The sequence below is a fragment of the Nesoenas mayeri genome, assembly GCF_963082525.1.
Source record: "Nesoenas mayeri genome assembly, chromosome: 5".
NCBI lineage: Eukaryota > Metazoa > Chordata > Aves > Columbiformes > Columbidae > Nesoenas > Nesoenas mayeri.
The window spans coordinates 4075008-4098404 of NC_137548.1; the positions used below are offsets into that span (position 1 = coordinate 4075008).

A 23397-nucleotide genomic window follows, 5' to 3' on the forward strand; every position below is an offset into this window, starting at 1 on the left:
ATGACCGGAAGGTTTTATTAAGGCGAAAATTTCAATCGAAACCCCCAAGTTTCCTGTGGATTTCTTTTTGTAAACACTAACTCCAATCGGCAAAGTTCCGAGCGTTGCTGACTGCACACGCAGTGCCAACTACAACTCTGTGAAAACCCTCAGGACACACTAACACAAAGCAGAAGCAAAAAACAAATATAAAAAAGGGGAACAAAAAATCCAACAACAATAAAAACCCACACCAAGCATAACCTCTGGCAAGGCATTCCTCTTCCCTGGCATCCCAGTTCTCCGTCCACAGAGCTGAACTCCTCTGTAAAGAACACCGATAATTACAAAGGTCTGAGTACTAAACGCAAATTAAACTATGGGCAACCACTTGTTATTTCTGGAAGGCGCTGGTGGGTCCTTTGGGCTCAGTACTGTTCCCATCCCCTTCGCGCTGCCGGGACGAGGCGACGCAGACGGGGAGCTGCTTCAAAGGCATTCCAGGGATTCTGCCGGGGCGGGAAAGTCCCGGCCGAGCAGTTGGGATGGACGATGCCGCTCACTGGAGCTTGTTCTGGTGCATGGCAAGTGTCCAGATCAGGGAAAGGCGGGCTGGGAAGCGAGATGCTCCAGATCAGGGGTGGGTTCCACTTCAGGCATCTGATTTCTAGAAAACTCACTCCTTTACAGCATAACTTCACATTAAAGCAACTGTTCCTGATACACAGAATGGTTTGGGTTGAAGGAACCTTCCCAGCTCCCCCAGTGCCCCCCCTGCCATGAGCAGGGACATCTTGACCAGCTCAGGTTGCTCAGAGCCCCGTCCAGCCTGGCCTGGGATGTCTCCAGGGATGGTTCATCCACCACCTCTCTGGCCAACCTGGGCCAGGCTCTCACCACCCTCAGGGCAACAATTTCTTCCTCATGTCCAACCTGAATCTCCCTCCTTTAGTTTAAACCCATCACCCCTTGTCCTATCACAACAGGCCCTGCTGAAAAGCCTGTTCCCATCTTTCTTACAGGCCCCTTTTAAGTACAGAAAGGCCACAATAAGGTCCCCCCAGAGCTTCTGTTCCCCAGCTGAACACCCCAGCTCTCTCAGCCTGTCCTCCCGGCAGAGGACATCTCCCAACCTTTTGCATCAATCAAGGGGCAAGCGAGGATTATCACAGGACCAGAGAGCAAACAGAAGGTACCAGAGTGCTGGCGTGTTGCTCTGCACTCCAGCAGCCGGGCTGGGGGAAGCAGGACAAGCCCAGAAGAGCTGAGGAGCTAAATGCAAAGTAGACATCTAACTTAACATTCAATCACTCTCTGCTTGTTCATCCACGTCAGGTGTTCAAGTAACCTGACTTTGGGGGGGAGGACATCAAAATACAGCTGCACATAGGAGCAGCTATAAAATCCATCCTGTAATACCCACCATCTTCACCCAGCAGAGGTTTCAGGTGACGGGCCACACATGCAAGCCCAAAGCACAGACTAATCCAGCTTGAGGGCTCCCACCCGTAATAAGTTTTGAACACATTTTTAAGCAAATGCACACACATTACATCCTTCAGCATAAAGCACAGTAGCCACAGCTACTACAAAATAAAGTGAAATATTTGGCATTTGGGGTTATAAGCTGCTCCAGAAACATGTAGCTCAAAGATGAGGGGATAGCACACATGCCTGGGGTGGAATGGGCTAAGATGAGAAGAAATCACAGAAGGATGGTTAAAAAAACCCAAACTGGTGGTTTTATAGGGTTTCTGCTGAAAGCAGCCCAGAGCAGCACAGATAGGTGACATGTTTCTATCTGGAAATGTTTTATCTTTCTCAATTTATCATTCGCTTTCTAATTTATTACCTGCCAGGGGACCAAGGCCTTTTTTAATATCACAGCATAACAAATTTCTTCAAACGGTTAACGAACGAACGCAAAGTGACACTATTTAGTCTTCAGTTTTTGTGTGTGCATAATGAGAACACATGAAAGGTTGTACAAATTAACCTTGGATTGCACTATCATTAGAGATTCAGAGTTCAAAAGAAAGAATAAGCAACAGTAGATCTGAAAGCAAGTCGTCAGGTTGGAAACTCAAGACCAAAAGGAACTGGCTCATGAAGGATACAAGAAGCAGAGACAGGTTCCAAGTCATCAGGTCACATCGCTTGGAAACTTGTATCTTAAAGATCAAAAAGTCTAGGAATAAATGTGAGAACTCATCCGGTGTTAAGCCACTGCAAAGATATTGAAAAACAAAGAGTAAAAGGCTCTTCAGTTTGTGAGAAAGGACAGAGAGATAAACAGGGCTGCAAGCAAGGTCAGGGCAGAGATTAGGAGAGCTCTAGGTACAGCTCAAACCACCAGATTGGATTGTGCATCGTGTTTGAAGAGGGGTTGTACAGGTGATCATGAGGGCAGGAGCCCAGGGGTTAATTTGAACAAGAACACCGGTAGGGGGAGGATTAAAAAGTTTCATGAAGATTTCAAGGACTGGCTAGTCTCGGTTTTAGAATCCAAAACAGACAGGCTCATGAACTGCCAGCTATGACGTGGGATTTATAAAGCTCGTTAAGGCAACGAGTTAATAAAACATGTGGCACATTGGAGGTGGCACTGCAGGGGAGAAAGAGAAGAGACAACAGCCTGTCAGTCTGACTTTCATTTAAAGGGGCTTTGAGAGCAAAGGAAACAGCAAGAAAAAGGGGAAAAAGGGAATAGTTCAATAGGGCAGACTAACCTGAAGGTTCTCAAAAAAGCGACCTTTTGAGACATCTTACTGACACAGACTTGAGAAGGCACAAGGAGATTTACCGGTTAAGACAGATTGGCAGAGGAAGGGGAAAACAGACAAAGGAGCTGGCTTAGCAGCAGACAGCCCCAGGTGATGCTGAATAAGAAAATACAAGCCTGGAAACCAGAGACATGCCTCAAGAATCAGCCTTGGGAACACCTCACTTTGTCAGGAATGACCTCAACACAAATACCACAGAAATGAAGGCGTTTCCAAAACAGCAGGGACACAAAGGACAGAGTATCAGAAACTTAGGAGAGTTTAAAACGCCAGCTGGTGATGCACCAGCAAGCTCAACAGCAGGAAGTTTTGGAGGTACCTAAGAACGGTGCATTGGCCACCAAAGACATGTCCATGGAACAGAGGGAAGGGGAGGTGATTCATGATGCATTCAAGGCAGCAGCAAAACCCCTCCTGCCAGATCTGCACACGCTTTCGGACCTGACTCAGAGGAGATTCATCCACCCCGAGAATGACGACGACAGCAGTTGTTGTTCAAGAAGCTACTGGAGAACACTTGGGTCACTTAGCACAGCAAAACCACAGGGGAAGGTAAAGAGGCCCAGCAAAAGAGGTAAACCACTGCAAACAAGAAGAGGTGCTTATGCAGAAGGAACAAAAAGGAACACGAGCTCTAACGAGTATATCGATTGGCACAAATATTCAGTCTAGAAGTCAAAAGGAGGTTCCTAATCGCACAGCCAGATCTGTCATCTTCAGTAATGGATTCATCTACAGGAGCAGAAAAAAAAAGATGTAACTGTTTTTAGGCTGGACTAAGTTTACAAAAGATATTGCTTGGGAAAGGAAAGAGCTGAGTGACCCAGGAAGTCTCTTCCAGCACTAAATTACCTTGAGACTAAAAGAGCAAGTATATGCTGTCTACACAACCACAAAGAACAAAGCTGAAAGCTTGCTTTAAACCCACACGGCTTTTGGAAACCAGAAAGCTGGCTCTCTTCCTTCACATTGAGGAAGTTCAAGAGTCTTGGTTTCAGCAAAAGAAGAAAAAAATACATATATTTTCAAGTAGCTTGAACTCAAACTGGCATGTTCTTGCATTTGCATAAGGACAAGTTGTTCTGTACGGTGTTCCTATAATGAGACACAGTGAGAGGCGTTCACTTAATTGTCACATAAGCACAAGGGTTCGAAATCAATCGTGCATTTCTGCTTAATAAGAGACACAGGAGTGAGCAATGCAAAATCTGAGCTTAAACTAATCTAATTACTTACTCCAGAGTAAGACAAACCGCAACGATTGCCAGCACTTCCACTTGCTTTAAGCTGACTGCATGTTTTAGAGTCTCCTATGACAAGCCATTCCCCAATTAAGTTTAAAGTGAAAGTCATGTTCCCAAATTAACAGCTGTTGCTAAAAAACCCCAAGATTTCTCCAAGTAAGTACCAGCTGTAGTGAATCTGCAGTTGTCATTATCAAATTAAAATGTCAAAGAACATTTCTCCCCTTAAGCCGTTACAACTTAAGTAAGAATTCAGACCAAACATTTGAGTGAGGAGGAGGCTAAATCGGTGCTCAACACTTAACTACAGGCAGACCGGTCGCTCCGCTCATACCGTTTGACTTGATGGAAGGTGGAGGACGTGGAATTCAGCGGTTCCCTGTGGAGACCAGCTCTGCAGGAACTCTTCATGGTAACCACCTCTCCAGCTAAGGCACAGCCGTCACAGCCAGTCCATCTTCGCTACGCGCGTGGCTTCCCCATCGGCTTCGCCGCGTCTCTGCCGCCTGGAGACTGAGCAAACAGGAGCCACATCAGAAAATCACCATTGAGCACAGCAGCGGTTGATGATGAGCAGGATGAGGACTCTTTCCCAAGAGACAAAAAATAAATATATATGAGTTTTATATATATATATGAGCGCTATATAGAAATATACGAGATACATATCTATAAAAATGAAAGAACTTAACATGAACACGCCATTATTGCAGCTGGAGTTTCTCAACACCATTAAAACACAAATGAACGCCCACCACAACAGCCTGCCTGCACATACTATGCGTCTTCACCTTATATACGACTGCAGTACTGCCTCGGCACCTCCCGCGGAACGTGCTGCCTTCCGAGCTCCGCGCAAACAGGACGCGCGAGATCTTTCTGTTTGTTAGCACCGCATCAAGCTTCGGGGGGAAATCACTGCTCACAGTTAAGATTTGGCGCTGCCAGGGGTTACATTAGCGTTCTAATCAAAATAGCGCAGAGGGTTTCATAAAGGACGAAAAACATGCCGCCGTGCGGCCTCCAAGCCTTGTGAAAACTGCTCTGTCTTTGCATCACACGCAGATAAGGCAGCAGATTTCAGCAAAACAAAACTGTCCTGCAGTATCTCCCGTTCGCACTAGGTTGCTGCCTTCGACGCCTTGTCCTTGGAGCAGACGCTATTACTGGCGCTTTGACGGCGAAAGAACAACAATCTTCGAGTTGGAACGTGAAAGGAAAAAGTGACACAGCAAAAGAGCCCTGGAAAAACTCAAAATACTCGAGCCTGAGTTGCCAGTGGATTGTTTTAAAGATTGTTTTGCTTCCTCTGGGGAGGACCTCGCACAATGACGCTGTAATAAAAGAATGTCATTTGAAGATGCTAACTCCAGAGCTGCAACCCCAGGGGATCTGTGAGTTAGCAGAGCAGGTTGTTCTTTTCTTTTCGACGTTCCTACCACTGCCCTGTTCCAACAGCAGCATTTCCAGAGCGCAGCGGGTCTGTCCTCACCAGCAGCCAAGCTCTGGCAGAGACGGAGCCTCTCGCTTCAATCCTTCTGCAACACCTGCCAGAGAAAAAAACCCCAGACAAAAGAGCACCTACCTATAGTTAATCAGCACTTGATTGACACAGTTTACAACTCCGCGCTGCCACCAACCACTCCCAGCCCGGAAAGCCGGCTCTAACTTGGTAGCCACACTTGCTGGGAAAGTGATGAGGGATGACTTTCCAGGCAGGGAAAACAGAAACTGGTTTAGATCCAGCTGACTTGATGTCATCGCTATGGCAATTTCACGGTAACTCTAGTGATGGTGAATGAGAGGTTAATCATTCGCCTACACTTGAGTAAGTGGGAGCCTAAAATAATGTATAAAATATTATATAAACACGTTCCGGTCTTCATGGAGAGATCTCTGCTGAGCTCTACACAAGGCAAAGGAACATGTTGGATGGAGAAGATGAAGGATGACAGTATGTCCTCTACTCCAGGAACTCCGTAACAGCAGCAGAAATCAGAGCTTTGTAACTAAACACCATTTTCATGAGACTGCCTGGAGCCTACAACAAGGATCCACCTGCAAGAGTGAAACCTAGGCACAAAAATCAGCCACTGCTGCTGTCTTATGGGCTGTAAAATATATATATTCACAAGCAGTAATTCAGAGAAAAAAAGCATTTGCTTAGTGCTCTACAAAAACCAAAAGTTAAACACAAAATCATTACTTTTCCATGAACCATCAGTAAGAGGCACTGAGTATCTGACTTTTATCCAAGCTTTTGTCTGGCTTCTCCTTCTGGCTTTACTGACACCAGCATTTCAGACTCAGCAGGAACTGTATCGCAGAAACATGATTATATCCACACCCAAATAAATGCAACCAAACCATTTCAAGAACGCCAGCCACTTTTTCAACAGCTAAAACTCCGTGTATTCCCAGTTAGGAATACCAGACATTTTGTCCTAGTCCTGCAGATCGATCGAGAAGGAAACAACAAAAAGCCAGGCAAAAAACAAATGAAACCCAAAGATACCTTGTTTGCCATAAAGAGCTTAAGAAACAAAACCATCAAGAGAACGCGTTCAGGTCAGGGGCAGCCCCAATCCAAGCACAGAAATCATATGGGGGGGTGTCATGAGTTTAAGAAGAGAGTAGCACCTACTAGAGGAAAGTAAAAGCTGACAAAATAGACACAGAGAAGTTCAGATGGCGCAGATCTGCACAAAGCTCGCTTTTTCTCCTCCTCGAGCTGCTGTGCTATAGAAAAGAGCTAAAATAGACTATTAATGCCAGCGAGCTACAGACAAATTCCCACTGTGTAAGTAGTAAAAAGCTGTGCTTGTGAATTAAACAAAAAAAAAAGGAAAGAAGAAAAAAAATCAGAATCTGAGCTAGCAGAAAGATACTTACTGCCTTTTAACTACCACAGTGTGTTTCTTTACCAAGGCTGATCCTTATCAGTAGGTGCTTCAGCTGATTTGTTAGTTCTGCACAGAGCTGGGTACAGCCCGAAAACTGAAATGCAGATACACAGAGGAAACAAAACAGAAGAGGAAGTTAAAAACCTAATCGTGTTGCTCTCCCTTCCTGAAACCACCCCCAACATATGCCTTTATGCATAAGATGTGGGAAGGGCTCTGATTTTGGCAGCAGTATCACGTCTTCCCAGCAACAGGCAGGTCGCTGGATGGTCCCACACAACTCCCCGTCTCACCATCAAGTTTTGAACGCTGAGGCGGTTTAGGAAAATAAACGTTTTAACTCAACTGGAGTGGATGAGGGGGGGTCAAGGTCTCTTCAGCTGTGCAGCAATACACTACAGCTTCAGATATTCTGATAGCTAAAGCTTTACTGCAAGTGTTTTAAACCAGTAGCAACTGCTACAAACGAGCACAAAGGATGGGTACATCTTTCCAGAAAATCTGCTTTCTAGGAAGGAGGCCGTGGCCTCGGGACTGGTTCTGAGCAGCAACCACACTGCTGGTAGAACCATGTTTGGCCACCACAGCTCCAGGCACAAGTGGCTTTGGGATGCTTGGCGGGGCCGCTGCATGGGATCAGCCGGACAAAGAATCCCAGAATGTCAGGGATTAGGAAGGGACCTGGAAAGCTCATCCAGTGCAATCCCCCCATGGAGCAGGAACACCCAGATGAGGTTACACAGGAAGGTGTCCAGGCGGGTTGGAATGTCTGCACAGAAGGAGACTCCACAACACCCCTGAGCAGCCTGGGCCAGGCTCTGCCACTCTGACCATGAAGAAGTTTCTTCTCAAATTTAAGTGAAACACAGTTTGTATCCATTACCCCTTGTCCTATCACTGGTTGTCACCGAGAAGAGCCTGGCTCCATCCTCCTGACACTCACCCTTTCCATATTGATAACAATTACGGAGGTCACCCCTCAAAGAGCATCAGAGAGCTCAGGACGCAGAAAAAAGCAACGGCAAGTATTTCAGAGGGGACCTCGGAACAGTTAACACCAAAAGAAGTCTTTATAAGGGACAAATAATCCTTATTAAAAAAAAAAAAGGCTAGCGCTGAGGCCTTATAAAAGAGATCTTCATGTGAGTTTTTTGATGTTTTCTTGCAATAACGGAGTTGCCTGTTCATTACCCTGCGTCTCAGCTGAGGACATGATACTTGTCTCTAAAAGCATATTTCACCAGACATGCAATTCTGACACCTCTAACAGCACCAGAGTCTCCAGAGCGAGAGGCTTTCCCAGAAATCTTGCCCAAATCCCAACATTCCCACTCTGTGGTAAGAACCAGTGACCCACAGCAGGTCAGCCCATGAGATGACACACCAGGTCTTCATACTCAGCCTCTTAGACAACGGTAGAAGCACAACCCTTTCTTTAACTATTCTTTCTGTAACATCTACCTATTTAAAAACTAAAGAACTACCTTATAACCCTAGGTTCACCAGCTAGGTTTTACGTCTTTATTTATTAAAATGTTCTTAGGCAAAATAAGAAAAAACAAGCACACTTGAACTAAAATGATTTTAGAAAGAGTTGCCGAGTGACCTCACCCTTGTGTTGCACCCACCTGCAGCTGGCTACAAACCCTCACCTGGAAACAGATATTTAGTAAAGACACTGTATCCAACTTACAAGCAGTAAGAGATGCAAGGATTGATATCTACAATAAGATGAGGGGAGGTCGGGGAGAGCTTCTTGTGGCCTTTCCATACTTAAAAGGGACCGATAACAAAGATGGGGACAGACTTTTTAGCAGGGCCTGTTGTGATAGGACATGGGGTGATGGATTTAAACTAAAGGAGGGGAGATTCAGGCTGGACATGAGGAAGAAACTGTTGGCCCTGAGGGTGGTGAGAGCCTGGCCCAGGTTGGCCAGAGAGGTGGTGGATGAACCATCCCTGGAGACACCCCAGGCCAGGCTGGACGGGGCTCTGAGCAACCTGAGCTGGTCAAGATGTCCCTGCTCATTATGAGCACCAGATCAGCTGGGAAGGTCCTTTCCAACACAAACCAGTCTGTAATTCTATGATTCTATTAGATGAGATTCTCCGAGTCCTGCTCAACTGCATTTTGGCCTTTCCACCTGCAGGAAGAGGCTGCAGGAGCCACCACAGACGTCACTTGCCTTGTGAAACCTTGGGTGCTCAGCTTCCCCTCCATTTGGTGACCACAAGCTCTAAGAACTTTGCACAGACCTGATGTTCTCTAACCTAAAAGCAACAAAGCCAACACAGCTGGAATACAGTGGGGAGGCTCCTGTGTCTCTTTACACACCAAAACCTCCTCACACCACCTCTAGGCACCAGCAACCAGAGCTGGCCAAGCAGCAGGACCTCATTCCCATGGCCCTCAGCTCGTTTCCCCACCAAATTCACTCCAGCCCTTCTCAAAGCTCCACCAAGCTCCTGTCCATACTCTGTACCCTGGTTAACATCAGATGGGGCAGTTATTTGATTGAAATCTGACCATTCCCATGTAAATTGGAGCTTGGGCATCCATGTCAGCAGGGAGCACATGGACGCTCCAAAACATCGTGCAGACGCGTGGCCGTGTGGGTCACTAACTCCTGCCATGATGGGGTCTTCCATCTCTTCCTCTCATCGCTTTCACACCTTCTCACCTGAAGCAGCTCAAGGTGTTGAATTAGGAGAAAATTAACCCAGAAGAGGTCGGTTCCCTGAACCTACTGACCCCTGCTCCTGGCAGGCACCAGCAGAGCCAGTGGGACGATATTTTCAGGACTCCGCTGTCTCAAATCCACACTTTGAATCATGCTCGGAAAGGTCTCTGCCACACGTAGGGTTTAACTTCTCTCAAGTCAGTGGAAAGGAACACTTCTGAATGCACACTGCGCACACAGAATCCCAGAATGTCAGGGGTTGGAAGGGACCTGGAAAGCTCATCCAGTGCAATCCCCCCATGGAGCAGGAACACCCAGATGAGGTTACACAGGAAGGTGTCCAGGCGGGTTGGAATGTCTGCACAGAAGGAGACTCCACAACCCCCCTGGGGAGCCTGGGCCAGTGTTCTGTTACCCTTACTGAGAAGAAGTTTCTTCTCAAATTTAAGTGGAACCTCCTGTGTTCCAGTTTGTACCCATTACCGTTTGTCCTATCATTGGTTGTCACCAAGAAGAGCCTGGCTCCATCCTCCTGACACTCACCATTTCCATATTGATCCCTGTGAATGAGGTCACCCCTCAGTCTCTTCTTGTCCAGCTCCAGAGCCCCAGCTCCCTCAGCCTTTCCTCACACGGGAGATGGTCCACTCCCTTCAGCATCTTGGTGGCTGCGCTGGACTCTCTCCAGCAGTTCCCTGTCCTGCTGGAACTGAGGGGCCACAACTGAACACAAGATTCCAGGTGTGGTCTCCCCAGGGCAGAGCAGAGGGGCAGGAGAACCTCTCTGACCTACTGACCACCCCCTTCTAACCCACCCCAGGTACCATTGGCCTTCCTGGCCACAAGGGCCCAGTGCTGGCTCATGGTCATCCTGCTGTCTCCAGGACCCCCAGATCCATTTCCCCTACACTGCTCTCTAATAGGTCATTCCCCAACTTATAAATACAGAGTGTTTCGGAAGCAGGGAAACAAGCAGGAAGAGCTCCAAGGCAACGTTTGACTCTTCACTGTCACCAAACTGCCCTACTTGCTGTACCAATAAGCATATGAAATGCTTATTCTAAGGAAGCACTACAGGGAGGACATGTCTTCCTTCCAACATCACGTCAATAAAGAACAAAAGGTTTCAAATTTGCAGCTGTCACAGTTTCTCTCTCCCAGGTGTGGTTGGTTGTCCGCTCTCCCCTTGAAAGAAAAATCTCAAAAGAGAAAAAGCTCTGCTGCACCTTGTTAGCCCTGTATTTCCATATTGGAAAACAATAATATCACAAGTGTTTCCCTTGTTTAACTATTCCTGACAGGTTGCAGCTGTCTTGCACAATTTGGGTAAGGACATCATCTGTTGCTCAACTGGGAAGAAGTTAAGAACTGGCTCATTAGATTTGTTCTCTGCTTGATCCAAGAGGAAAACAAAACCAGCAAATCCCTCGCTCGCCAATGCTGCTGCAGCACCCAGATCACACGTTACTCTGCTTTCTAGAAAGCTGCCACCTACTTTGGCACTTCTTGTCACCACATAATCTATGGTGTGCCCCGAATGATAAATAGGGGGGAGCAAAACACCCCCGAGCAGAGACACGGCAGCTGTGTCCTCGGGGTGCAAGTAAAGATACTCACGGTAACACTGTGCACCCGAGGGCACAACACAGAGCTATGTCGGGGTTATTTGGTGTATAAAACCAGATTTCTTTTGCTGTGAAGATGCTGAATGAACGAAAAGCTCGGCTGAAAGGCGACTTTCCTGGGGCAAGGGGAAGGAGAAAGCTTCCAGAAGCCTTCCTATTATAGAAGCAATAGAGCTGGTTCCAAAAATAGTCGAGGAGCGCTCCCGGAGCTCTGGAGACGTCGTGCCCTGGTTTTGTGGGGCTGAGGTCTCTTCAGATGGCTCCTGTTCACGCAAAGAACAACTGCAAGATGCAGAAGTGACGTTAAATGGGAGTTTTAGGACGAACACCAGAGACAGAAATCAGCCTACATGAAAGAAATCAGCCTGAACGGCAACAGAGACCCAGCCTGTCCCACTTTAGAGAAAGCCAGTTAAAACCAGCAAGAAGAATCGCGTCTTTTTCAAGAACGCAATGTTAGGTTGCTAAAGAAGATGCTGATCATTATAACGGCACTGACATGGCACGTCAGGATTGTCAACAATAATTTCATCACCCTGTTTTGCCTGTGGAAGTTTGGGGTCCTGGCTGGAAAGGTCCACTTGACTCACTTTGGCAGATTCATTTTTGCTGGGACAGCTAATAAATTGACCATCACACAGCCTGCCTGACACTAATTACTCACTAGTTAGCCCGTAATAGTTTGTTAGCGATCCAACAGCCCAGCATAACGATCCACTCCAACGCTTAAAATTAAATTGGCCTGTTTTGTGGCAGCTCTTGCAACACAGTGAAAATAAATTCATTTATGATACTCCTCTGATTACAACTGTATATCTGTGTATGCCGGCATGGGACTGGCTATTTTATGGGCATATCCTGGCAAAGTAAAATGTCAACAGGAACCCAAAAAGCTCATAATTGACACTATATAGGCAAGAAGTTTCCCTGCACCATGGCACACAATGCACAGTAGCAACTGTTTCTGTACATACTTCTAAATATCCAGTATATAAATACATACAGGTCCTTCTTCAGAACATCGCTAATGAGGAAAACACCACAGCAGATGACCCAGTGTTAAACACCAAATTTATCAGCTTTGAAACTTCGTTCACTGAATTATATACGGCTTTAACTGATCTATATGTTATAGATTTCTCTTTATAGATTTCTCTGTCCTATAGCACTGTGGATACTTTCCCAACATAACTCAGGCACAAACAACGAAGCCAAACACGCATAGAAACAAGACTCAAAGCAGAATGACATAGTTTTGTTCACATGGATTCATTCCACCCATCCATGGCAAAGCTGAGCGGTTACAATTTTCACCAGGCATCTCTACAATTTCCAATTGTTCCTAAGGGTCTGCAAATTCTTAAATCCTTCCAAATTTTTGGTTTAAACAAGGATACTGCTGATGCCCCAATGTCAGGTTTTCACAGAAAACCATCTTTCGTCTTGTAAGGATAATGTAAAAATGCTGAACTCTCAAATTTCTATGTCAGTAGTTTACCAAAAATTGTGCTCTGCAAATTTAGGAAGAGTTATACCAAGTATACCCAACTTCAGGATGGATTTAATGCAGAAGGAAGCTCCAACGATTTTTCACGGAACATTTTACAACAAAGTGCATCATTACATCTGCTGAGGAGAGAAAACTTCCAACAGATTCATTAAGAGCAGCTAAAAACAACCCACCCACAAAGAAACAAGACACACCACCGCCCACAGCCTCTCAACCAGCTTTGGATTCATTGGTCTTGCCAGTGGTGTCTTATAAAATAATATTAACAAAAAAAAAAGGTTCCCAAAGGACAGTCTACAGTCTAAGACAAAAAAATGAAATAAATAATAACAATTTAAATCACTAATTAAGTGTCAGGTCTAGTGTGGCCACTGTGGGAGAAGGTCACAGTGGTCCCAGGTCCTTTCCAGTTGGCTCCACCATGACCCAGCGCAGGCCACAGCGAAATCCTCCACACAAGTGACTGGCACTCCTGGGGAAACTTATTTCTTAAGAAAGGACAAAAAAAACCCAAAAAACACAGACAGTAGGTGGAAAAACCTGCCAAGATCCCAGAGCAAAAGGCTAGAAATGCTTTGAGCCAGGGCAGGTGTTCCCCTGCAGCCAAAAGGGAGAGAAAAAGTGTTGGTTTAGCATCTATTTTTTTGTCTCTCACTGCCTAAATCTAGTTTAGCTGGTAGTAAATTAATGTTTCTGTTTTGCCCTGACTTTATCTTGACTCCGAATCCTTCTAAGCCCATTGTCACCCTGTGTCACTGAGGAGAGGGAGCGAGCGAGTGGCTGGGTGGGCATTTGGCTGGTGGAGGAGGACAATTCACCACACACCTTGTCACAAAGCCTAAAGAGATTAAAGTTATTCTGACTGCTATTAACCGACACCACACACAAAAATCAAACATTTTCAATTAGACTGCATATCAAAGGCTGCCGATCGTCACTCTTCATTACGAGATTAATTTGTCAGGGTGCCGGAGATATTTGCTCGATACAAGCAGGATGAGGCGCCATCATTTCAATCCAGCAGTGTATTTTTTTGCTTAATGCCGTACATTGTGCTGCCATCTCTCCAACTGCTCCAGGTCTGCAGGGTGAAGTCATGGACATAAGGAATTGTTGGCCCGGAGGGTGGTGAGAGCCTGGCCCAGGTTGGCCAGAGAGGTGGTGGATGAACCAGCCCTGGAGACATCCCAGGCCAGGCTGGACGGGGCTGGATGGGGCTCTGAGCAACCTGAGCTGGTCAAGATGTCCCTGCTCATTATGAGCACCAGATCAGCTGGGAAGGTCCTTTCCAACACAAACCAGTCTGTAATTCTATGATTCTATTAGATGAGATTCTCCGAGTCCTGCTCAACTGCATTTTGGCCTTTCCACCTGCAGGAAGAGGCTGCAGGAGCCACCACAGACGTCACTTGCCTTGTGAAACCTTGGGTGCTCAGCTTCCCCTCCATTTGGTGACCACAAGCTCTAAGAACTTTGCACAGATCTGATGTTTAACCTAAAAGCAACAAAGCCGACACAGCTGGAATCCGGTGGGGAGGCTCTTGTGTCTCTTTACACACCAAAACCTCCTCACACCACCTCTAGGCACCAGCAACCAGAGCTGGCCAAGCAGCAGGACCTCATTCTCATGGCCCTCGGCTCATTTCCCCACCAAATTCACTCCAGCCCTTCTCAAAGCTCCACCAACCTCCCGTCCGTCCTCTGTACCCTGGTTAACACCAGATGGAGCGGTTATTTGATTGAAATCTAACCATTCCCATGTAAATTGGAGCTTGGGCATCCATGCCAGCTCCACGAGCTTTAAGGTCCCTTCAACCCAAACCATACTGTGATTCTATGATTCTACACATGTGCGTGGCGAGGAAGTGGGACAGCATGGCGTCAAAGCCAGCAAAATAAAGAAATTCAAACCAGGGACAGCAGGACTAACACAGGGATGCAGATGAGACTCGAAGCGGAACACCCAACAGCACCGGTGTGTGACCAGGGACACGCTGCGGATTCACCACCGCAGGGGAAGAGAGAGGACAGCAAGAGTAAACACCAAAAGTCTCGTCCAGCCAAAATATCTGCTGGGCTTTTATACCAATTCTTACAAGAACATCATACACAGAACATCTTCTGCTGAACTAGCTTGGATTTTTGGTAGGAAGAAACCAGCATTACATGCATTATATTTTTGCGTTATTGTTTCAAAAGACTGTTTAAAATCTAAGCTAATTTTGAAACCCGCCAACTCTATGGATCTTCAATCTTTTTTTGGCTACATTTTTAGAGATTTCTTTTTTCTGTTAATAACTCACGAGTTACTTGAAGTAAAAAATAGTCTTATATTTTCAGAGCTTCGTAGTTGATATGCCCAGCAACTAACACCATTACATTTGCAGAAACTCCGAGCATAGCACGAATTCTGCTATAATTCATTCTTTCAAGAAAAAAGCCCCCAAAATAGCACCTACATTTCAGAAAGGAACAGCTTCTGCATGCTCTAATGCTTTTTTAACTGGGAGAACTTTTGCTGCAAATCTTTCCATCTTTCATTTTCAAAATTCAGTAGCACAGACCCACGACAGGACACCAGAAATAATTCAGGTGCAATTCTTTCCAGATTTATGATCATTTTAGAAGTATGAACTTTCCTAATAGTTCATCTGAAAACATCTGACTCGGGTTTGTTTCACGCTACTTTTAGAGTTATTAATGCAAAACCAGCTTTATAAGCAAAACACAAAAGGGAAAATATAGGTATTGCTGTCTAACTCAGTATTTCCCACTGCTCCCCCCGGTGCAATTGAGTCTTTTTTTAGGGCTTCCTCCTCTTGGACAAAACATCAAGAATATGAATAAGGACCACCAAATCACCAAGAAACCAAGCAGGAAATAAGGATGTTTTAAAAAGGAGGGTTTAAGTAAACCAGATTTTGAGCTGGGGATTGTTACTTTACTGTGCTGAAGACCATAATGTGACAAATGCAATACGCCAGCTCCACATGGGGTTTCGTCACCAAATCGCTACCTAACCCCCCTCCCCAAAGCCAGTGAAGTTCACTAGCTTGAAAACTAAATTACCAAAGTAATCGCCAAGCCCCCGAGTTCTCACCATTTACCATCTCTTCCTAATTCTCCACGAGCTCGCAGGAAACAGTTTCAAACGGCTCCCTCAAGAAAATCAGTTTCAGGCCTTAAGTTTTTCCATTCGGAGCCATCCCTGCACTATTTCATAGCTCTGATAATTGTATCACTGACTAACCTCCAACTGGGAATAGCTGTTTTTATCATCACTATTAAAAACAGTCCCTCATGCTGTTAGGAATCTGGAAACTCATTGTAGCTGCATCCCACCCTTCGGCCTCTCAAAACACTCCAGAGCGATGAAACTATGTGCTGAAACCAGAGGATCCCCGAGCTGAACAACTCCTGTAATTTCGGGGTAATTACAACCGCTTCCTAAGCAAAAGCAGCCATGGAGCTTTGGTTATTGATTTTAAGGGGGGCAAGCAGCATGAGATTTCAGAAAGTCAAAGTGAATTTAAGGGTTTTCCACACCGGACTGGGAAAGTGCAACAGTGATGTGCATGTTAAAAGCCTCACACATCCACTCAGTTTTGTAGTTTTTGCCATTTTAAAGATTCATCTGCAGTTTTCCTTTCCTAAACCCACGTTATCTTGGTTTCTACACTTTAGCCAGAAGACGGACCGACGGCTCACAGAGATGCAAAAGAATAACAGTTGAAAGAAGAGCAGATTTTAAAACCAACTTTTAATTATCTGAAGGTGCAGTTATCAAGTAGACGGCAAAGAGGCTGTGCAGCACATACAGATGGGAAAATTCCCCCAGGTTTAATTCACAGTCAATTACAGTGGATTAATCTATTAGTAAGAGCAAAATATATACATATATATATATATACATATTTTGGATGCAAGTTTCAACAACCTGAAAAATCATTGCCACTTGTACTTTGATACACGGGATCAGCAATCTGGTTTATCGCACTTCCAGTCATCACAGCCCATAAACACACCCTACAAGCAACCTCGCCCTCTCTTTTAATGCATCTTCTGTCATTATTTCCTTCTCAGGGAACGACATCCCTCTTGGCTTCCTGCTTTGCGTATCGCTTTATACATCCATTATGTTTTGTGGGGTTTTTTATTGTTGTTAACAAGAAGCATCAAACAGCTCCAACTTCTTGTAGACGGACCCTTGCACAAACTCACAAGTGCTTTTATCATTCGCTTCTGTCCACATAACAACGTTATTTGTCTACCAGAAAAGCATCGCGGCACCAGAGAGCAGCTTTCCAGGATCCCTGTGCTCAGTGCTGGGTGTGCCTACTTTTGTTTGGTATCAAGTTCCTTCTGCTGGCTCGGCTGCAAGAGCAAACTACACGGATAGTTAAGTTTTTCCCCACCTCCGAAAACATCTGTTCCTTTTCTAACTTCTCCAGACTTCCTTCCCCTTCGCTGTATCACAAAGCCTCTCTTTTTCAGCCTTCTTCAGAGTCCGTCCCCATTATCGTCTTGTTTGCTGCCGAGCAGCGTGAATCGCGGAATTTTGCGGAGCTTCCAGCCCTTTCAGCTCAAGGCCAAGCAACAAATTCAAGCATCCTGATTTAGAGAGGGGGTTGTTAAAACTCCTTCCCAGCCTCTTTTTTTAACACTCTACAGCTTCCTGTCCTGGGAGGCAACCCAACTCCTATAAGAAATGCCAGTTTCTGCTAAATATCCTCGATTCCTGCGACACCGAACATTTCAAACAATTACTTCCCAATCTCGCGTTTTTATTCTACAATGTGCAGAGATGAGCAAAAATTACTTCAGCACAAAGGAGTTAGTTTGGTTGGGGGTTTTTTGACTCTTTCTCTTGCTGAATCCCACTGCATTTCAAGTTAACATTCAGGCTTGGCAGGACCGACCATCCGCTCAAACACCCAGCACAATGTCACCCCTCAAAACCCCACTGTTCAACCTAAATGCACTTCTTTTTCTTTGAATTTTAAGGGTGCGTCAGCTGCTAACTGAAAGTGGGAATGCTTCATTTAGCACACACACTTGTTAAACTGCTCACAGCATGCAAATAAAATACCGCATTGTGCAAAAGTCATTCAGTCTCCCCATCCGTAGATATGAGCAATGGAACCGTGTCCAGGAAAGAGAAACTTGGAACAACATGCAAATATTTCAGTCCCTTATTCCCAATATTCACATCCTACATTAAAGCCCACATCCCTGTCACACCGAGGGGTGATCGTGTTGAGAATCTGCTGGACATAATGGGTGGGAAAACGACCATTATCTGTCTTGCCCCAGTACTGCACCCTTTTATTTGTAGTTATTACTGCAAACTGCTTTTTTTTCCAGACAATGGTTGTGTTATTATAGGTACCTTCATGCCGTGCCAAAACACATACACACAGCAATTCAGAACAATCAGCCTTGTTTTCATGGGAGCAAAGGTTGCAGCCAAATGAAATGGGTGGAGATCACATTAAACAATCTTGGAATCTGCTAATAGGATATAGGAAAATGTGACCATAATGCAGATGCAGAGCTCCCCTTTCACCTTCCAATGTTATGGATAAAATAAAAGCTTTGGAAAACCAATTAAACTGTTTGAACACCATTAAGTGAGTCGAAGTGTTCTCAGCATGCTTATAAGACCACCGAGAAGTTCTTTAAAATTAAACCAGAAAAGCGCCCTTCCAAAGCTCTGAAACCAGAGAGCAAGTGTCCCCACCCCAGAACACCACCTGTTTAAAAGATACAGGATACCTGCAAGATTTCTGCTTATCCACAGTAAAGAGAAGCTCATCACGTCGACTGTTCCTGTCCTAAAGACATGAGCAGCCCCTCAGAGAGGGGAATTTTCATACCGAAGCACCTTGCTTGGTCAGCTGTAACCCTGCATTCCCCTTGTTTGCTTTTGAGATGCGCATTAGTCAGCTTTCTCCTTCACAAACCTGATCGTGCCTCTGCATGATCATACGCTGAAGTCATGTCCTTGAGCCTGTGACATCAGTCTGTTGCCGTGGTAACGTACACGGCAGTCCAAAATTCAGTATTATGGCATCACTGCGGGATCAGACAGCAGAACAAGCCAACGCCTGAGAGCTGGTTAATGCAGCACAAACAACCACGACATTTCGACCTAAACGCTAAAGTGCAATTGCACTTTATCATGATATTCTTCATAAATACAGCTAGAAGCCTCTTGTCAAGAAAGACAGACAGGCAATCACTGCATCACTAAAAAGAAGGGCAATATGTTTCCAAGGATGGCCACCAAGTATGAAGAACGCTTAGCTCAGCTCCCTGAATAGAAACCACCATCTGTTCCTAAGGCAACACCAGACCCGCAAGAGATGATTCCCAGAGAAACAGGGATGGCCCCTTGGCACCCCAGATCAAATGCTGGTCTGCATGATGTTTTTTCTGGAAATCAGAGACCCAAACGTCACAGTGCTGTCACACTTTTGGAAGGGACAGCATTATGTAAGAGATGGTTCTTCAAGCTTTGAAGCAAAGATCAGTTCATCATTAACCCAGCCTATAACGAAGCCGTGTAGTTAAAAAAGGGTGGTACCTTCAGAGAGTTGTTACTCCATGCAGGGTTAGACATTACAGCTCTGTAGGTCTCTTGCACACTCACGAAAATGGCATTTCTGAAGAGCAAAAGGGAAGGAAAAAGGAAATTAGTTACACGTTAACGGTGTTACAGCTCTTAAAATTAAAATGATCCGGTTTGCCCAGTGCAAAGGGCACGTGGGAATGACAGTCAATGCATTGCTGACATGTGGAGCACCACCAATTCAAGGAGGTTTTCAGTGCTGCGTGACCAAGTACACCCCAAAAAGAGTCCAGCAAGTACGGCAGCAGGAGAAGTCCCATGAGGTGGCCAAGCAGAAGATGCTTTGGCATCACAGAAGCCCAGGCTGCAGGGACAGTAAAGAGCAGAGACCAAAAGGCTCTCAGTAGCCACGCCAGACCCCTTCCTTCACCTGTTCCTCCATTCTCATTAAGCACACGTGTTTTGGGGTCCTGGCGTGGACTTCCCAGTCACTTCTCTAACACCCAGATTCTCAAGACCCTTGAGTGCTGTCGCTTTTGCATGTCCAGCCCCCATGTAAACCAGCCACTCCCCACACACTTGACCAGTTTCAATCCACCTCCTTCCGCTTTGTCTTATTAATCCCCATGTCTCCTATAACTCACTCAGCGCTTCCTTCTGCCAAGCTGACCTCCATCCTTCCTATAACCTCAGACGCACCCATCGTTTCTTAACAGAGCCATTAACGAGCTGCAAGCACAACAAGGAACATTTAATGTTCTCCACACGGATGTAGCCCTCACCCTCTCCTAACCCCTCCACCCATGTCCCCGGCCACAATTACCCTGTGCCACGTTATCCAACACCCAACACCAGCCTCGGGGCTGGGAACCAGTGTTTATTTGGCTCTGCAATGCCACACACCCCAGTGCTGTTGTATAAATAAATTCCACGACCTGTTTGAGCCTGAGCTTGATTCAGACCTGAATGAGACCAGTTTCTAGATGACTGGTGCAAATACCTTCCTGTACTCCCTGTAGCAATAGCGGCTTTCGCAATCGGCCACCAAGGCACCTTCAAGGCCAAACATCACGACAGCCGATCGCTCCTCTGGACCACAACTGCAGAGAAAACAAAGCTTAAACCCCTCTGTTTTTAAATACAAACTGCAAACGATAAAGGGAAGAAGAGACAGGCAAGGGGCATGCTGCTCTCAGCAGGACACCTGAATGACAAGTTCCACATGCCAATGTCACCTCTCAGCCACCAAAGCATCCAGGTTTTGCCCCAACCTCAGCCCTTAAACACCCAGCAGGTTAGACCCAGCTGCAAGCCTGAAGTATCACAGGGGCTGAGATCCTGGAGGCAACTCGAAGCCAAATGGATTTCAGAACAAAATGAAGCTGGCAGCCTTCATCTCCATGGAGCTCCTGCAACATAACATGGGCTGAACAAGTTCCTCTGGGCAGAGGTCCTTCTTATTAACTACCTAGTAAATTCAGATTAAAGTCAGACAGCTTTTTCCCCTCCCTCACATAAAGATCAGATGCTATCCAGCCCTGAGGAATCAATCCAGCTTCTGCAATAAGGAAAACTTGCTCACAGCTACATGACACCGCACAAAATTGACAGTATTGCAGCCCTTCAGGTACTCATTAAACTCCTTTCCCAGAAAGTCTCCACTACCAGATAATTTGCCTTCAATTCATTTTCTACAGTCAAGATGGACCGTAACTAAGTGCTGGATATTGAAGCACAAGAGTAGCCCCAGTGCACCCCTCCCAGCTCATGAACGCACCGAAGCAAAGACCCGAGGACACTCATCATCTACCCTCCCAGTCGTGTGACAATTCAAGCAACTGTATGTTGCTCCAGAGAGACAATGAAAGCCCAAAACCAAACACAAGAAAGGGAGCGGTACTAAGGCACATTTTCAACTGTTAAGAGGTAAATAAAGGCCAAAGAGCCAAGGCTGGGTGGCTGTTGTGGAGGTTTGGTTAGCAAACCTCAAGAGGAGAAGCACAGGAGGTTCCATCTGAATATGAGGATAAACTTGTTTGCTGGGAGGTGCCAGAGCCTGGCCCAGGCTGCCCAGAGCGGGTGTGGAGTCTCCTTCTCTGAGACATTCAAACCCGCCTGGACCCACCTGTGTGATCTGCTCTGGTGACCCTGCATGAGCAGGTTGGTTGGACTGGATGATCTCCAGAGGATCCTTCAACCCAACCACTCTGTGATTCTGTGAAGTGCAGCGTGGGGAAGGCAACTTCACCATCCCAAATGGCCACAAGAGCCTTGTCAACCTGCACAGACCCAACAGCAATTCCAAAACACCAAGCGCAGTGCTGGGAAGGCAAACAGACCATTTTGAGATGTGGGATGAGCTTTCTTACTGTAGAAAGGGAACACAACTGCACGCAATGGTTCAACAACCAACAAAGCAGAATCCAGGACTGTGGGTTTGAGATGTGCGAGTGACACCAATTTACCAGCCACCGCAGCACAAAAAGATGCCAAGCTCTTGCTCCAAGCAATGGTGTTTACCCTCCCTACCCACACAGGTGGAGGAACCTGTGGTTTGCAGACCCTTCCTCACCACCCAGCTCGACCTCCTGTCTTCCTCACATCCAGCCTGAATCTCCCCTCTTTTAGTTTGAAACCATCACTCCTTGTCCTGTCACAACAGGCCCTGCTGAAAAGTCTGCATGTTTGTGTCTTTCCCTTTGAAAGCCACCCTATAAATGCAAAACCCAACTACGGGGCCTCATACTCTTAAATTCTTCGAAATCCACCACCATTTTACCTTAAGTTATTCCAAGGGCTTAATACTGCAATTGGATCCACACTGAGCCGCTCTACGTGATCAACCCCATTGGCCCAGTTAAAACCAACACAAGCAACCCCAAACTTTCAAAAACTTTCAACATTAAAACAGTATATTACTTTTTTTTTTTCCCCAAATATGTTTTTACCTGTCAACAAAGACCCATCTTTGGTGTGTTACCATCCTCCCATCGCTCTGATTTGAATTACCAGGCTTACCGCAAGAAGCAGCGAGAGCCAAGAGGACTCTGCCTGGAGTCCAAGCAGAGCCTGCAAGAGCAGATCCCCACCGGGGCAGCAACACTTGGGTTCGATTTAACGCGAAAACAAACTGCTTTTCCATTCAAGTCAAAAGCAAAGAATTGTATGTGGCTCAGATTGCAGAGCCAGCCATCTTTTTAGGAACAGATCAGATTTAGCGGTTCTGTGGCAGGCCAGAAGAAGTTAGGCTGACAAGAGTTTTTGTTTTGCCCAGTATTATACTATGCAAAACTCAGGCACTCCTCTGCGGTGCTCTCGCAGCCTTATGTCAGTACCTCAAAGTGATCATTGTGATCAACATCCGTTCCAAAAAGGTATTTTATCAGCATTCAGCCTGATGCACAAATGCACTTTTACTCCGTTTCAAAGACAGACAAAAACTTTCTCTAAAGCTCAGCCCAATAATTCTCTTTTGCATCGTATGGGTTGCATATAATGCCATTTCTACCCTGGGGAAGTGAAAATAAGGAATTGCACTACAGCCTCGTCAACACAACCACTCTGACCGAAGGGAGTCGTGTTCACAGACTTGGTAGCAGCTCAGGCTGTTTGACTTGACTGTTCAGGGAAACTAATTCACATGTATCTCTACGGAAAGGAAATATTACCTAAAGCTTCATTGGTTTATATCTAAACCCTCTGAGACATGTTACATCAAAGCTAAACAGATCTTCACCCAGTAAACTACTTGCAGAGCCTTCAACTGAAGCTGCCAGGTATGGGAATGGGGTATTTTAGAACATTTTTGCTACTTATACTGGGGATGCACCTCTAACATGCGCAAAGTCCAGAGAAGCATCACGACAGCTGCAGAAACAACTCTGTCCTGGCTACCACATAACGAAATTACAGTTTCACTCCAGGGAAGAAGGAAAAAAGCACTTAAGTTTTGTTTAGATTGAAGTGCTGTGAGCCACACCACTTATCTGCTATCAGAGCAGACTGCAGGGCTGCTCCAGATTATCCAGTAACGAAGCAACTGGAATTGGAAGGTACGCAATTAGTCCTGTCTCCTCCCCTAAAAAGGAGAAAAAAATAAGA

General features: G+C 45.8%; 1 protein-coding gene across 3 annotated transcripts in view; it reads right to left on the reverse strand.

Moving 5' to 3' along the window:
• Positions 1 to 23397, reverse strand: part of FBXO34 (F-box protein 34) — a 42743-nt gene that overhangs the window by 9405 nt on the left and 9941 nt on the right. For 2 of the 3 annotated variants that reach the window (XM_080345125.1, XM_080345123.1), the window contains exons 2-3: positions 19312 to 19390; positions 4341 to 4519 (exon numbers count right to left, since the gene is read on the reverse strand). In XM_080345125.1, the coding sequence (XP_080201251.1) occupies positions 4341 to 4417 (77 nt within the window). In that variant the 5' untranslated portion in view covers positions 4418 to 4519; positions 19312 to 19390. The remainder of the gene's footprint in view (positions 1 to 4340; positions 4520 to 19311; positions 19391 to 23397) is intronic. The other variant, XM_080345124.1, reaches the window with a different exon arrangement.